The sequence below is a fragment of the Salvia miltiorrhiza genome, chromosome 3, assembly GCF_028751815.1.
Source record: "Salvia miltiorrhiza cultivar Shanhuang (shh) chromosome 3, IMPLAD_Smil_shh, whole genome shotgun sequence".
Lineage (NCBI taxonomy): Eukaryota > Viridiplantae > Streptophyta > Magnoliopsida > Lamiales > Lamiaceae > Salvia > Salvia miltiorrhiza.
Genome location: NC_080389.1, coordinates 49242517 through 49259429, shown reverse-complemented (window position 1 = coordinate 49259429; position 16913 = coordinate 49242517). Strand labels below are relative to the sequence as shown.

The 16913-nt window shown below is 34.8% G+C and overlaps 3 protein-coding genes across 3 annotated transcripts in view; 2 read left to right on the top strand and 1 right to left on the bottom strand.

Annotated features, from left to right (window-relative positions):
• Positions 1-16913, top strand: part of LOC131016333 (uncharacterized) — a 609307-nt gene that overhangs the window by 262463 nt on the left and 329931 nt on the right. The gene's annotated exons all lie outside the window — the stretch shown is intronic.
• Positions 1951-2739, top strand: LOC131018931 (uncharacterized). The gene has a single exon (XM_057947616.1). It carries the CDS (start codon positions 1951-1953, stop codon positions 2737-2739), a length of 789 nt encoding a protein of 262 aa, XP_057803599.1.
• LOC131016319 (VAN3-binding protein) lies at positions 4687-8326 on the bottom strand. Its single transcript, XM_057945001.1, has 7 exons — positions 7913-8326; positions 7717-7836; positions 5777-6221; positions 5452-5697; positions 5321-5370; positions 5187-5244; positions 4687-5114 (listed from the first exon to the last, which is right to left on the bottom strand). Exons 1-7 carry the CDS (start codon positions 8237-8239, stop codon positions 4900-4902), a joined length of 1461 nt encoding a protein of 486 aa, XP_057800984.1. The 5' UTR covers positions 8240-8326; the 3' UTR covers positions 4687-4899.

Here is a 16913-nt window from a genome sequence, read left to right as displayed (position 1 = left end):
TTGTTCTATAACCCCAATTATTATAATTAGAGCAAATTTTATAGATCTGATAAATTTTTGGGGCATTTGCAAAAATGCCCTTTTCTTATAAACACTTGTAAAAATGCCCACTTTCACTTATGAAAGTGGGCATTTTTACAAGTGTTTATAAGAAAAGGGCATTTTTGCCTATTAACACTAAATTTTTCGCCAAGTGAACTTTTATACTTCCTCCATCCCAGCGAAGTTGAGGCGTTTTTTTTTAATACGAGATTTAAGGAGTTAGTGTTTAGTGAAAAAGTGAAATCAAAAGTGAATGAAAAAGTAAAATGAAAAAGAGGATAATGTGTTTAAGAAAAACAAAGTGCTATTAATAACTTTAATTTATTCCAAAAAGGAAAACAACTCAACTTCGTTGGGACGGACCAAAAAGGAGATCGAGCAGCTGCCAATTTCATATCCATTTCCGAAGAGACCTAAGACCATCTTTATCGGCCAAAAAAAATTGCCATGGTCGACCGCCACATCAGCAAAGCAAATAAAAAAAAATTAAAAAATGACAATTGTGAAACCACCCTGGGTCGACCACAAGAAAAATGAGACCATGTGGTCTCTCTCTCTCTTCTATATTTCTATCAATGAGAATGAGACACTTGTCTCCATTCTATTGGCTTTGTAGATTTAATTTAAATTATTATATAAAATTATCATATCTTTTACATAAAATATTAAAAAATTAAATTAAAAATATCAAAATTTATATTTTTTTATTCTCTACAAATAGAGACCACTCTTGCTATATTTTAACATACATTTAAATTCTCTTATTTTTCCTCTACATAAAATTATTTCCAAAAGAATTAATTTGTACATTCAACATATTTCCAAAATATTTTTTGTTCATTCTTTTTGAATTTTTATTAATTTGTTATTTTTCTAGTTTAATTTATACTTAATATTACTAAAACTATTACGATTAAAAATAATAATAAAATAATTGTATATAATGTTGTAGTTGGGTGGTTGGGGTGGTCATTGATAAATCAACAACAAGAGAGGTGGTTGGGTTGGAATGAATATTAGTGATGTTGAAGAGAGAGAAATTAATTAAATATTAAAGATGGTTGGATGGTTGGATGATTGGGTGGTTGCTGATAAACATAGTCTAAAGGCCTCTGCTCGATCCAAGATATTACAAGTAAAATGATATCCTGACTTTACAGTGAAATTCCTCCCTCAACATGCACCCAAAAATATTGGTCAACCCCATATTTGATATTACCGCTCTAACATTAAATCATGGACTTTTGTTCCATCAAAAACTTGGAAAAGAGCTGCAATCTTATATGAGCTCTATACCTAAAATTTTTTAGATGAGATCTATATCCAAAAAATTTCAACACTGTTTTTCTACTGGATCCAATTTGATAGCTTTTAAAATGTTAAAGTTTTATCACAGAAAAACGTCACGTAACACAAGATTGTTATAATACACTAGACTTGTTTCTACACCTGCTAAAGAACTTTATCAATGTCTAACCAAACAAAAAATCTATACTAATAGAAAAAGAGCCTAAGGCATTCTAAGAGCATCTCCACCGGGGGGATCAATCCGGGACGCTGGGAGGGTGGCCGCACTGGAGAGCCGGCCTGATGCGAGGTCGTGTCGAAGTGGAGACCCGGGGCGAAGGGAGGAAATGGTTGGCGCGTCCGGAGGACGCGCCCCATTTAAAAAAAAAAATCGAAAATCTGATTTTTAATAAATTTAGCCGTTTGAATTTGTTTTTTATTTATTATTATTAAATTCGACCGTTGCTGACGGCTATTTTTGTTTTGTTTTGTCCCCCCCTTTTTCCCTTCTATAAATACCACTCTTTCACAATATAAAATTCACCACTTTCTCAACTACAAATCTCTCTTCAAAAATTTTCTCATCTCAACTACAATTCTCTCTTCTACATTTTTCTTTTAATGGATCGCGAATTCGATGAATACCTCGAGCAACAAGGCGGCGGTACGAGGCTTCCGATGATGGGGTTTGCTCCATTTTCGCAAGCCTCCAATGTCTTGGCTACGGGAAATCTTCCCACACCTGCGGCGCACGCCAACGTCCAAGAAGAGCCGGAGGCGGCGAGGCCGAAAGCCAAGGGCACCCGCGCTTCATATTCTAGCGAGGAGTCCGAGCTCGTGGCAATCTTGTGGGCGGAGGCAACCCACAATCCTATTTTGGGGACCTCCCAAAGGTTGCTCCAATATTGGGGAGCAATCGCAGAGAAGTTCAACGCGCTCAATGAGTCGGGAGCGCCGCCGCGAAAGCCGAAACATCTCAAGTCCCACTTCGCCCGTATCCAAAAGGAGACAAAATTATTCGAGGGCTTCTACAACACTTGCAAGGAGAATTGGGGGAGTGGTATGAGCGACGATCAAATCACCCAACAAGCCCAGACGATGTTCGAGGCGAATTTCAAGAAGCAATTCTCTTACATCAAAGCTTGGAAAGTGCTTCGCGAATGCGAAAGATTCATGTCGCAAGCCGGGGATGTCCACTCCGCAAAGAAGTCGAAGGGCTCCGATGGTGGAGCAACCACCACTTCTTTGGAGCCGAGTGTCACGACGAGGCCCCAAGGCCAAAAAGCGGCAAAGCGAGACAAGGGCAAGGCGAAGAAGGGAGAAGGGTCTTCGGGAGGAGGTTCGACGTTCTCCGACGCCCTCGAGAAGGTGGCCGAAAGCATGAGGGAGAATGCTCTCAAAACGGGGTAAATCGCCGAGGTCAAAAAAATGCAAGCCGAGATGAAACGGGAGGAGATGGATATGAAGCTCTTGAACAATGACACGACGGGTATGACGGAGGCACAATTGACCTTGCACAACCACCTAGTCCAAGAAGTGCTCAAGCGTCGATGACTTATTTAAATTAGGAAATTATTGTTATTTTTTATTTTATTATCGTATTTTAATTATGTTTTTAATTTTATTTTAATTATTGTAATGTTTAATTTTATTTTTAATGAAATTGAGAATTTAAAAATAAAAGTTTAGAAATATGAATTTTGTGGAAATTGAGATCTAAGACACCCTCTAAGCACCAATGCATTGGAAATGGGTGTGTCTTAGGGGGGACCACCATCTAAGACACCCCCTAAGACACCATGCATTGGAGATGCTCTAAGGCACAACTTGTGGATTGCCTATTTTACCCATATTACATATTTTATTTTAAGGTTATTTTACATATTATATTTTATATATTTATAAAAATATATTAATTCATTAGATATTACACTTAATCTATGTGATATATATCTATAGCTATTGATAAAGCTTATAGATAAATATATCCATTCAATAAATTATTTAATAAAAGTAATGAATTAATAGATTTTCTAAAACAATAGATTATCAAATAAAATAACATTAATGACACGTACAACGTACGTTCTTTCTGCTAGTTATAGGAAAAAAAAAGAATGATATTTTTAGAAATTACATTTTTCATGAATAGTTTTAATATACCCAACCAAATCATAGTGTGCGTAACTAATCGATTAATTTCTCAGTTAATTTATCAAATTCATTATATTAGAATCATCTACAATTTAGATTTACAAACACCTTAATTTTGGTGACGTTAGGCCACGTTTTTGGCAATTATAAACATAGCGTTCATATTATTCACTATAGTTCCATAATTTAAATATAATTAAAATGTTTAAGTGTACAATCTTAACCTTGTATCCCCAATTTAAAATTCAAAATTTAAAATTATAATAACATAATACTCCCTCCGTCCCACGAATCTTGACACATTTTACGAATCTTGACACTTTATCACTTTTATTACCTTCTCTCTTCCTATTTTATCACTTTTATACTTTATTAACTACACACTTAAAACACTAATCTACAACTCCATAATTCTCGTGCCAAAATCAAACGTGTCAAGATTCGTGGGACGGAGGGAGTAGTTCGTAAATTTGTACTATCACAAAAAACTCAATCATCATCGAACTTTTAAGCAGGTTAACTCCTCCAACCAAAATATTTTGATCACGCCCACAGAAGAAAAGAAAAGCTTTCACATTGTGACTTGAGTCACTTGACTGCATCGAAAACAAATGGATGAACAATTTGAACAAATCAATTTTAATTTGTGAGATACAATGAATGTTTCTCGACAACATATTTAGAGTGACTTGATAAAATATATTTATATATTTTTATTATTATTAAAATTTTAAATTTTGTTGCTATGGGGCTAAAAAAAGTACAACTTTAATAATTTTATTATTATTATTAAAAATGGGGAGCTATAAAGAGTAAAACGAGGCTACCAGCATAATCACCTTTAAAATAGATCCACACAATTGGCCCAATGGGACTCCATGCATTAGTCCGATAAAAATCGATCTGGCCCAAAAAATTATAACGTAGACTCGTGGGTGGTTCTAGAAAGCCCACATTTTAATAGGCCTACTCTACATCCCCATGAATGATGCTTATTATTATTATTTTTTCTCTTTTATAAATTAATAATTAAATTAAAAAAATTAAAGATCACATCATCGGTCAAGAACTCCAATCTTAGACATTAAGTAGTCTATCATTTAATGAACACATGCACACATCTTTCTTGAGTTTCGGTTTCACTTGATGTAGTAGCTAGTGAGTGATCTCTTTCTTGATTTCCTATATACTCTTACTTGATAATTGTAATCTTCCAAGCATTGATGTATTAGTTTAAACTAATCTGAGTTGTGCACATTGTGATGGCTGGAGACATGAAACACACAATCTTACTACTTCCAAATCCTAGAAGAGACGATTGAAACAAGCTATAAAAACGCACAATTCTGATAAGCAGAAAAGTGTGGGTTAGCTACACACATTCTTGTCTCAAATGAGAGTTTATTCTTAATGAAGCTATTTATAATGCCTCCTCTTCCTCTCCGCAACCATGGAGAGAAGCCTCGACACCCCCTGCGTCCACATCTCATACTCTCTCGCATTCCTGCATTCAAACTCCACCACTCCTCGCCCTTCCGTCTTCAGTCCGAAGTACCGCCTCTGCTCCCCATCCTCGAACAGGTGTCTCCCCGGCCACGCCGCCATGTCTTTCAGAACATCCACCACCGCATCTGCACATATCTTATCCGTTAATTCCACTTCTCATATATCTAAACTTATAGCTTAATGTGTGTTACTATTACTTTTCTTCTTCTTGGTGAAGGTGTTTCCCACGTGTCTGCTCTTCATCTTCAGCATCACCTGCACCAACCACACCCACATCAGATTCTTATCAACCAACCTTGTCTATATGCTATCATGATTAGGCCAAACTTACATTCCCACTCCGGTGAATATAAACAGATACAACTTTCCAGTGAAGATCGCCTGCACCATCAGCCTACGTAATCAATTTCAAGATACTCTAATAAATATATATGTAGAGAGGGCTGATTTAATTTGAATTACCTTTGCGAGTTCGTTTGAGAAGCTCAGTGCCTCGAGCAAGCATCTCTTGATTGCAAGCAGCAAGGAAATTCTCCTCGGGCACGAGCTCCTCGCAGTAGCTGCCGGAGTTGTTGCTGCTTGAGTTAGTGTTATTCCCATTGCCTAAACTCGCCCCTCTCTCTATAGCCACAGGCACAGGCACGGCTGCTGCCACGTTCCACACTTCTTTCAGAGCTCTCGCCTTCAACGTTGCCACGCCTCGTAGAGCTGCACCAAAATTGCACGATTTTACCTACTTAATTAATTCAAACGCCATATATATATTCATCAACAATTCCAGGCCTACCTGTGGCGGCAGCGGCCGTGAGGGTTGATATGTCGCCGTGTGACCGGACGTTCACGGCGGAGCTGATGGCCGACAAGAGGTGGTCGCGGTCGGCCCCCATTATCTCCGCCGCCTCCACGCACTGTGCCGCCACAAGCGTGGCGGCCGAGGCCACCGCCATGTCCGTCTTCGCCATCTGCTCGTCCTTGCAGTTGGAGGACGAGGCCGCGGTAGCAGCCGCTATCGCAGCGATGGCGGCGGCCACGCCGGCCACGGAGACGGCCGCGTGCAGCTGCGCGTTGTGGGTCCTGGTTTCTTCTTTCTTCTTCTCCCTCCGCTCCTTCAGCCACCTCCCCACCGTCTTCCCACCGGGCGTGTTCGCCCCGCCAACGGCAGCCGCCGCGGCGAACCCGGCTCGGGGGGTGCCGGTGAACAGGGGTTGCAGCGTGTTGTTTGCTCGTAAATACTGAAGTTTTCATTTTGTGCAGTCGTAAATTACCACGGATTAACAATTAATCATATTTTTAACCACTATAAACCTTACTTAGTTTTGAAACATGCACATAATAAGCATATAGACATATACTCAAGCACTTCAGAATACATTTACGTGACATGCATGTGATAGATATAAAAAGATTAATTTGTCGGAAATAACAATGTCAGTTCGAATTTTGTAATTTTCGCATGCGCGGTTTTTTAATAACATAATTAACCACATTGTTTTAGTGGTACATATTTGTTTAGCATTGATGAATTTTCAATATTTAAATTGTGAAAATTACATGTTGTAGTAAATATACGTTTCTTCCAACATTTAACCATAGATGAAACGAAAAGACGAGATAAGATAATAGAGCGCATTCCGAGGTGTGAAAAAGTGAAAAAAAAAATTGGATGAAAGTAGAAAAAGTTTAAAGACATTGATTTGAATGAGGAGCCTTGTATGTTATGGTATATATGGAATTGTAGTGTGACGGTGAAGTAAATGTTGAGCAAGAAAATCAAATGAAAAGATGAAAAGGGTAAAGAGTAGTAGAGGAAATTCAGTTATCATAAAAAGGGTAAGGCAATTCTGCCAAATCAGTGGCAGTAGTTCCAAAACAGATTGAAAAAGAAAAACTTTTTTTTTCTTCTGGGAAATCTGTGCCAATAACTTGGAGCAATTTAATACCACAACAAATCAGTATGACCATTTATGCACTCAACCAGCTGTTTTTTCTAGAATTCTTTAACAATTCTGCTTTAAAATTTGGACGGAATTACTGCAGAATTTCATTTTTTCTCTTCTCTATTCATGATTCTTGATGTACTACTATAGGGATTCTTTAAATAGTGATATTTCTTCACTATATTAAATTTATATTAAAGATATTACAATATGATAATATCTTGATATTGAAATAAAGGGCCATGAAATTTTGAAGTTTATTTCTTGAGGGTTGTAGCTCTGTTTCCTTTAAAGGCAAAAAATTGTTATTGAACAGTCAAAAAGGGCAAGTGTTTCTTTAATTAAAATTCCATAAATGAACTTTATCTACTTTAAGATTATTATTAACATTTTGCAGTAGCTTTGATTAAAGTAGTATTCAAAGTAATCCGTTAGCTTGTGAGATTAAAGGTGGGAATGAGTGTGTGTGTGTGTTTTGTGAGCGTTTGGAAAAGTCAAAAAGGGCAGTTTTGGGACGGCTAAAGCATTCTTGCAAAGAAACAAAAGTAAATATCGAAAGTGACAAAAGCATTGTATGTTTCTTCGCTTTTTTGCAGACTACGTTGTGAAAGCTGAAAATTTATGGCGGCCTTGTGTTCTAATAATAAACTTATAGTCTAGCACCAAATCATTGACAAATGATGTCTTAGAAATTAGATGGATCAGCCCTTTATCGAAAATTACGAGTATTAATTATGATTAAATTATAGTAATGAGTTAGTCGAAAATAAGAGATGAATTAATGTAGTACCTTGACGACGTCCTCGTATTCGTCGGAGGGTGAAATCGGAGGCGACTCGGTTTCCTCGGTGAGACAATTTAGAGGCCCGCTACTATGAGAAAGCCTTCCCGATGTTAGTGGTGAAATCTCCTACATTTTCATTCAAACATATATTTAATAATAATAATAATAAATAATAATTTGTGAACTAGAAATGAAAACTTACGGATTGAGACATGATGCGCTCAAGAATGAGCTGAGAAGTGGCGGTGGAAGCAAATGAAAAGGTGTTGCCTGAAAGCTTAGCGCTCTCCTCTTCTTCGGCGGCGTTGTTTTCGGGTATGGCGGCGGCGGCGTGAGGTACGGCGGTCTTGACGAGCATTGCGGAGGTATTGGAAGTAGGAGTGAGGGCTTTAGATAGTTGAAGGGCGGAGGCGCTCCACGACCGCGACAGAAACTCCATGGGCCCTCTCGGGCTTTCCGGCAGCGGAAGCTCGCCGTTCGGGCCCTTCTCGGCCCACAGAATGTCCATCTTCGTACTCGTGTTGTACATGATGTGAGAGAAAGGATATGATGGCGGGAATGGTTTTTTGCTTTGCTTTGCTTTTCCAAATGGAATTTACTTGCATGAATACTGTGTTCATTAGTGTGTGTTTTATAGACTTACTATTATTTATTTATTTAAAATTTGATATAGAGTAGTAGGGGAATTTCAGTAGGCCCAGGATGGTGACTGGCCGGGCCCACTAATTCTGGGAGTTTGGGTGCTGCGGTCAATGGGGTCTTTGTCTGTTTAAACTCTCTCCGCGGTGGGGCTTCTTGCGGTTCCTCCGATTCCAGCTTCCTAGTGTTGTACGTTGAGGGGAGTACAACGGCGTGCACTGTAGGCATTGAGGAGAAGAGAAGGTGGGAAAAGGAGATGAGTATGTGTATGTTGCTCTTTTTTTCTTTTTCTTTTTCTTTTTTTCTTTTCGAAAGCGGGTCTTTTTCTTTTTGGGTTTTGTTATTCAATAAAAAAGTTGTATGACAACAATTATTTGTGAAAACATGATTCATTCACTACACATACTATCTCTTTCTTTTTCTTCATTGGGATTGCTGCCTGTTGAGATTTTTCATCACTTGCCATTTTTTTCTTGCTGGCTATCTTTTTCTGCTTAATGCACTATTTTCTACACATGCTCATCTTAAATTTGTTTTTCTATTACTACTACCACCATTAATACACGAGACATGAAGTATGTAGTGGATGTGGACTCAAGCACCTGCTAATAGGACAATATATATAGAATTAGTAGGTAGATTTATATATTTTTACTCATTAAAAGGAAATAATATTCATGAAAAAATGAAAATACTAACATTTTTTTTGTTATAAATACATTAATATGTTCTTAATGCTTATTAAAAGAAACTAAAAAAATAATAAAAAAAGAAACTAAAAAAATAACAATTTTTAACCCCTCCTTCTTCCCGCTGCCATCCCCCATCCTCTTTCTCGCTGCCACCAACACGACCATTCGTTGCATCAACCCCCCCTCCCCTCCGCTACGCCCCCCTCCCCCAATCTACGTTGTTGTCACTTTTCCCCCTCTCTCCTTGCCAGAACCTTCCTACCTCCCGACTTCGTCTCTTTCACCTTAATTTCTTCCGCCATTCTTCCCCCTCTTTTTGCATTGTCATCGCCTGTTGCCGCCATTGTTACTTTTTTTTTATCAGAAAAAATTTCATAAAGCATGAAAGGCATCAGAGATGCCCCAGGTTAAATACAAAGAATGCTCGAAAGGTTGCCGGAGCACCAGGAAGAAAAGGAATCGTTCCAATCAAGTAACTCAAAGATAGAGATCCAACTCCACATTCTAGTCTTTATTTCAAGACTTAATTCATTAATATCCCAAGCCTTTCCTTCGAATCAACCTTCATTCCTTCGTCTCTACAAAACCCAGATCGTGCAACTCCAAAGGGCCTTCAAAAAACGTCTGCTTTTCTTACCTTTTCCTAGATGTATGAAAGCTGTGAAATGTTCCTCAATGGTTAACGGTCGGACCGTATATAGGTCAAGCCACCTTGACCTCTCTGCCACCTCCGAACGATTATTACACTTATATAGGCCATTATTACTACTAAATTCCTCTTTATCTCTCGCCCTCATTTCTCTCTTATACATACAGCACACTTTTTCTCTCTCCTTCACTACCTTGCCGTCTCGATTCTCCAGCGCTACTGCCACCTTGACCTCTCTGCCACCTCCGAACGATTATTACACTTCTACATTGTTACATAAAAATGTGTAACAGTGTAAAATACAATATTACACGAAATTGTAAAAAACTTGTAACAATATAAAATACGTTGTTACACACTTTTCATGACTAGTACATGATTTTGCAAAATCGTGTCTAGGTATTTTCTAGTGCTTACACAGTAAAAAAGTATTTTGGTTAGAAATATTATTATTTCCATAATTTTATCCATATAGCTAGAATTTTCTTTTACTATATGATTTTGACTAGATTTGGGTGTTGCCTCATATATATATACATAGGGGTGAGCTAAAATAAAAACACATTTTATAATATAAAATAGGAACTATTTTAAGCCCTTAGATCATCAAGATTTACGATTGATTCATCACCTTGTGGGATGAATTCATAGTCCCGGGTTTGAATCCTAAGGTAGCAAAAAAATTATTTTTCGCAATTCATATATTTACACAGCGAATTTATACGTGTTGTACACATAAATTCGTATATTTTAGGTAGTTCGTATTTTATATTTTAAGAAGTGTTTATACCGTAGTCCTTCCATATATATATATATATATATACATATATATATGTATAGGGAAGGGCTAAAATAAGAGCATTTTTTAAGATATAAAATAAGAATCATTTTCAGCCCTTAGATCATCAAGATCTACGGTTGATTCATAATCCTGTTGGATGGATTTATGGTCCTGAGTTCGAATCTCAAAGGTAGCAAAAATTTATTTTTCACAATTCATACCTTTATACAGCGAATTCATACGTGTTCTACATAAAATTCATACATTAAAAATTGCTCTTATTTCTTATTTTAAGATGTGCTCTCACGGTAGCCCACCTCTATATATATATATACTACCTAATTATTTTAATTTTTAAATTAATGAGGATTACACCCATCATCATTGATATTTTGTTACCAAAGAAATTATTAAAAGATACCCTTCTTCAATATATAGCACGTGGTTATCAAATTATATGCATGTTTACAAATGATGCAAATTTGGCTCTTGCCATTAAGAATTTGTGGTGTTGGAAAAATGTTATTTTATTAAAAAAGTTCTTCGTGTACATGAATCATGATTACTGCAAAAGAATAAAATAGTATCTTTAATCCGTAACTAAATATTACTGCCAGGAAAAGAAAAGTGAAAAGAAGAATAGCCTTTAGTTTGCACCCACTAAACAAAATTAATTCGAGGAGAAGAATTTATTAACGTATATTATTACTCTGACTAAAGAAGTGTAAAAATCATAGGTACACAGTTTTTACAAACCACAATTTCCTAGGTTGAGTTCGATTCCCTCTATTTCTTCATTATTTCCTGTATTAGTCTCTCCCTCGATTGATGCCAAGTATTTCGACTTCCTTGCCTATACTACTAAAGTTGTCCAACTATGACGATATCACAAATTTAATAAAATTACCAGAAATAACGCGTATTTGCATGTAAAAAAGAATTATTTAATATTATAAATATAAATATATATTTTATTTTATTTTATAATAATATTTATCATTTTAATATATTTTTAAATTAATTATTGGAGAAATTTTGAAATGTATAATATATAAAACTCATAAAATTTAAAAAAAAAATCTAAACTTATTAGAAAAAGTTAATTTTAATTAATTAAGCATCGCTTAATTTTATCGCCATGTTTATTTTCTAGGATTCATCATTACATAACTAATTTTAATTCCAAGGATTCTAGCAATATTAAACTTCTAATAAAACTAGGGTAAATTTGGTTTAAAACCTTAATAAATTTTCAAATTTTGATTTTTCCCACAAAATTTTCATTTTTTTTTCCCACAAACTTCTAGGATTACCTTTTTTTTTTTTTTTTTTTTTTCTTTCTTTCTTTCTTGAAACTGCCGTGATAATGAGTTAAATTAATGATTATACACTAATAAAATCGACTTAAAATTAGTAAGAATAAAAGGTAGCTAAGATTGTTGATGTTAATTAGTAGGTGAGGGGCATGATGAAGAATTGGAGTGCATAAGGAGAGAGAGGAGGAAGAAGAAGAAGACAAAGAGTAATGGTTGTAAGTTGTAAGATTGATATTGTGTTGGCAACATCAGGAGCCGACCAAGATTGTTTGGATGTGTGAGCAAAAGGCGTGCCTCAAATATAATGCCTCCCTTTTTCCCCTCTCATCAATTCTGCTTATGTTATGTTAATACATGAATTGCGTTTCAAAACCATATACCAAATTCTCTGCTCCAACCACCATGGCTTGGGACCATTAACTGTTTCATGCTTTTATTCCCTTTGCCTCACACCCACATATATATCATCTCCTGAAAACAAAATCTCTGTTTTTCAACCTTTTTGGTGTTTTCCAATATTCATAATCCCAATTACGTGCAAAATTAACTTGTCTATACCCATGATCACCTGCCAAGCCTGCATCTGCATGTACAAGTACAACAAAATTGTTTTCAAGGACTTGAAATCTAAATTTTTCAGTCATGAATGCTACAATTGAAAATCCCCAAGTACGAAAATTGTGTTTACTTCATAAAACTAAACAAAATCGTTGGGGTGCTGAAGCTCCCTCGGCTTCACCTGCATGCAAAGTGCAAACCATATTTAGAGGGTGTTCCGCGGAGCTTATAAGTTCTTATATAAATTGTTTACAACTTATCAGCTTCTTCGACGTGATATGCAAAACAAGATCTTAAACAGTTTATAAACTCTAAAAATAAGCTCTAAAAGCTTTATAAGCTCCCAAAAAAAGTAAGTTTTTCTATCTCAACTTACTTTTTCATAATCTCATATCATATGTAACAATTATTTTATAAATATTATTCAACTAGTATAATTTATTATTCATAATATACATTCTCAAGTTCGTATCTCTTCGATTTTCTCTCTCTAGCTTATAAGTTCAATTATTCAAACATTTTGATAACTTATAAGCGTGCATTCACTTTGATGGATGAGAAAATGAGGGTTAACAAAAATTTATGCCTTTATATGTCTCATTTCCTATCCCACATTTTACACAAAAGAATTGGTGTGATAATATTATCCCTCCTTGAAGTGAAAAATAAGGAAGGAAAAATTGTGAACTTCTCTTTTGTGAACTTCTTTTTGTGTAAAATGTGGGTTAGTGAAAAATTTTTGTTATCCCTCCTTTTCTCATCCATCAAAGTGAACACACTCTTATATTATAAGCTCTTGAAACATCTTATAAGCTTCAAAAACTCATAAGCTCTTTAAAATAGCTTAGCCAAACACCCTCTTATGTAGTGATTCATGCCTACAATTTTGTAAGCCTTGTGCCCAACTCAATGGGTCCGATCAACGGTTTGCACTTGTTTTGCCAATATGATTCATTCAACACAAATGAATAGAATTTCAAAAAAAAAAAAAACGAAATCAATAGAGAAATTCATCAAGGCGTGAGTGAGGTGGTATTTCGTTTGCAAGATGAGCCGGAACTAAGAGCATCCGCATTGGGACCTCCTTGATAGCCTCCTTGATAGCCTACTTGATAGTGTTTGTGTTATTGAGTAGGTAGTGCTGCATTGGGGTTCCTTGATAGCCTCCTTGATAATATTAGTTTTGATTTTATGTTTTTCATTTAAATTTTATTTCTCAAATTTAAATAACACAATTTATTACAAATTTAAATTGCATTAATTATAAAATCCTAAATATTATATAAAACTTTAATAAAATAAATAAAATAATGAAGAAACGGTCGAAAATATTGAAATAGGAATTTTTTTTTTTTTAATTATGGCGCGTGCAGAGCACGCGCCTACTCGAGGCTCCTCGATAACTCGAGGAGTCCTCGAGGAACTCCACGCTGCATCGCCCTCCTCGAAGCCAGCCATCTCCTCGAGGAGGCCCTCGAGTACCCGCGATGCGGGTGCTCTAAGTCAAGTAATGAAATGTATTTGAGATTTGTGCAGGTAGAGCTAGCATGTAGTTATGCAGAGGATTTGCTAAATAAGTAATGCAAATTCAACCTGTTTTATACTGAATCAAGTATCAGTTGTTAGAAGCTTTATAATTTCTGGATAATCTTTAAAACTTTTTAGGGAGCAGACGTGCATGGAAGCAGAGTTAGAAAGTAAATAAAATGATGAAGAGAGATGAGTGTACAGTAGCAATGTGATGTTATGTCCCTCGAGTTTCTCAATTAAACCGCATGCAAAATTATTCAGAACTTTTAGGCAGATTATTGTCTCTCCCCAGTTTTCTTTTTCTGAATTATGTCTCCTGTCGTAATTTTTACCTGACCCTGAAAATACTTGAAAGATTCCTTTTAATTCCTTTCGAGATATGTATAATCAGATCTCTCGGTCTCTGTGTTCACTACTCGCTACACCCAATTTAACCTCCCTAAAATACACCTAATCAAATCCACACAACTTTAACACAATTAAAATTAAAAGAGTGTTTGGGTAAAGCTCAGGAGGGGAGAATCTAAAAGATTTTTTTACATTTTAAAAGTTCATAGGTATTCAATTTAGATTTTAAAAAATCCTTAAAAATCTGTTGGTATTCAATTATGACTTTTAAATATCCATCAAAATCTGATGATATTGAAAATTGGTAGGATTTTAATATGTCATAGACTCTATAGGATTCTTATGCCCTAATATAAATACAAAATCGCTCCAAAAATCTCACCTCTATGTAAGAGATTTTGACATATTCTGCCTCTCTCCTTCAAAACAAGAAAAGAGATATCAGGTATGTCAATATTTTCGTTTCTCTTCTATCGATTTTTTTTTTTTGTTGCACTTCTCGATCGATCAAACATGTATTGTTTTCTATTTTCTCGTTTTTTTTTATTGCCTAGACTAACTAGAGTTATGAATTTGCATAATTCACTATATGGTTGTGTATAATATATAAAACTTGTAGAAGACCGACTCGAATTGTAAGAAGGACCGACTAAAGTTATACTAATGTATTTGAATTTGCAGAAAGAGTGACTACAGATATTACACAAATTGTTGATTTTTAATGAAATCAGAATGAATGAATTACAAATATTATGATGAGTTGTTTTTTAATGAAACCAGAATGAATGAATTCCAAATATTACATCAAATCACAATTAACGAATTGCTGAGTTGCTTTGTGTAGTACGACAGACATTCTTAATGATGCAGAATCTTAAGTTAATTCTATATATATAATATTTGATGGTCTCTCTCTCTCAATGGAAGATGGTAGTGTTTTTTGAGTTGGGGTGTTCAACAAGATCATGGCTAGAGAAGCCGTAGCTGTGGTGCTGATAAGGAAGAAGAGATGATCCAAAAAGCGTGTTGTTGTTGTTGTTTTTTTTTTTTTATTATTATTATATTGTTTCTTTTACTATTATTATTATTATCATAACAATCTATAGACTTATAAAGTCTATGAAAATATAAATAAATCAATCTAACAAAATTTGCTAAACTCTACATAGAATTAAAACAATCTATGGAATTAACTGAGTCCATGGATTATGAAATGTCTGTCAAAAATTTTTAAATTCTTAATTGAATACACTCCCCTTGTTTTAAACAATAAATCTATGCAGCCACATTGTGGCCACCCACACACTAGTATAAAAAGAAAAATCTTGATTTATTTAATTTATTTTTTAAAATAAAAATAGGATTTAGTTATTTTACTATATTCTCTACATTGTATTTATTTTTTTGCATTTTTTATTTTTCATTTATTTCTTAATAAAAATAAAAAAGTTACAAAAAAATAATTACAATGTAGAGAATATAATAAAATAACTAAATCTTATTTTTATTTTTAAAAATAAATTAAATTATTTATTATTTAGGTAAATTGTGGGTGACCACAATGTGGCTGTTTGGCATTCCTAGTGGAGAGCCCATAGAGGCTCTTAAAAAAATTAAGCCAAGTTCTTCAAAAATCTGCAGATTCCAATTTTTTATTTTATATATAATTTTTTTTGTATTTCCTGCTTAAAGAATATTGGACGGTGCTATACACGCACCCCCTTCTCTCTCTTTCTGAGTCGAATGCAAAGTTGGGAGCTTGGAGCGAGCCTGTGAGGCGCAGTATTGGGGAGGACTCGGCTGAGCCCAGTGCGCACCGGCTGGCGAGCCCCCCACTACAGATGCTCTTAGAGTTGTAAGATGTTTTAAGAACTTATAAGATATAATTTCTTAAAAGCTTATAAATTGTCAAAGTGTTTGAATAATTGAATTATAAGTTAAAGAGAACATCGAAATGAGATGAAATTAGAATGCTATATGATGACAATAAAAAATCATAGTTGAATTATTATTGTAAAATGAGTGTTATTTGTAAGATAATGAGAAAAAAAGTTGCGATAGATGAACTTATTTTTTGAGGAGCTTATAAGTTCTTTGAACTTATTTTTACAGCTTATAAGCTCTTTAGGAGCTTATTTTGTCAAACAATTTGAAGGTGCCTATAAGCACCTAAACAACTTATAAGTTGTTTTAAAGAACTTATAAACTCACCTAAACAACCTTTAAGTTCGAATAGGGGTTTGTTTGGTATTGAATCGAGCTTCAACTTCTTTTCCGAAATATTGTGTGAATTACGAGCTCATTTAAACTTAAATGAATATTATTAATTTCAATTTATATTTTATTTACATAAAAAGTAACACATTTGCTGAATTTCATCATAATAAGCAAAGTTAATTAGAGACTTGATACTTATTATTAAGGAAAAACATCACTTTAAAATCCTAAACTATTACCATCTTATAAGAATGTGTGCGAACTAATAAAAACATCTATTAAAATCATAAATCATATATCTTGAATTGTCAAAATTGTTATGACTTATCCATAATTTATGAAAAAAAATCTTATCTTTTATATATATATATACATATATAATTATCATTCCACTGCGACATCCAGCAAGTGACATTCAACACTCCGGAGTGACATTTTGATAAATTCTCAATGGTCAATGACTTTAATTGATA

Excerpts from the sequence above, each read along its gene's own strand:
- LOC131018931 (XM_057947616.1), top strand. The coding sequence starts at position 1,951 with ATGGATCGCGAATTCGATGAATACCTCGAGCAACAAGGCGGCGGTACG.
- LOC131016319 (XM_057945001.1), bottom strand. The coding sequence starts at position 8,239 with ATGTACAACACGAGTACGAAGATGGACATTCTGTGGGCCGAGAAGGGC. Across the intron at positions 5,698-5,776 it reads CACGGCCGCTGCCGCCACAG|CTCTACGAGGCGTGGCAACG; the intron begins GTAGGCCTGGAA and ends ATTTTGGTGCAG. Across the intron at positions 5,115-5,186 it reads CTTCACCAAGAAGAAGAAAA|ATGCGGTGGTGGATGTTCTG; the intron begins GTAATAGTAACA and ends AGATATGTGCAG.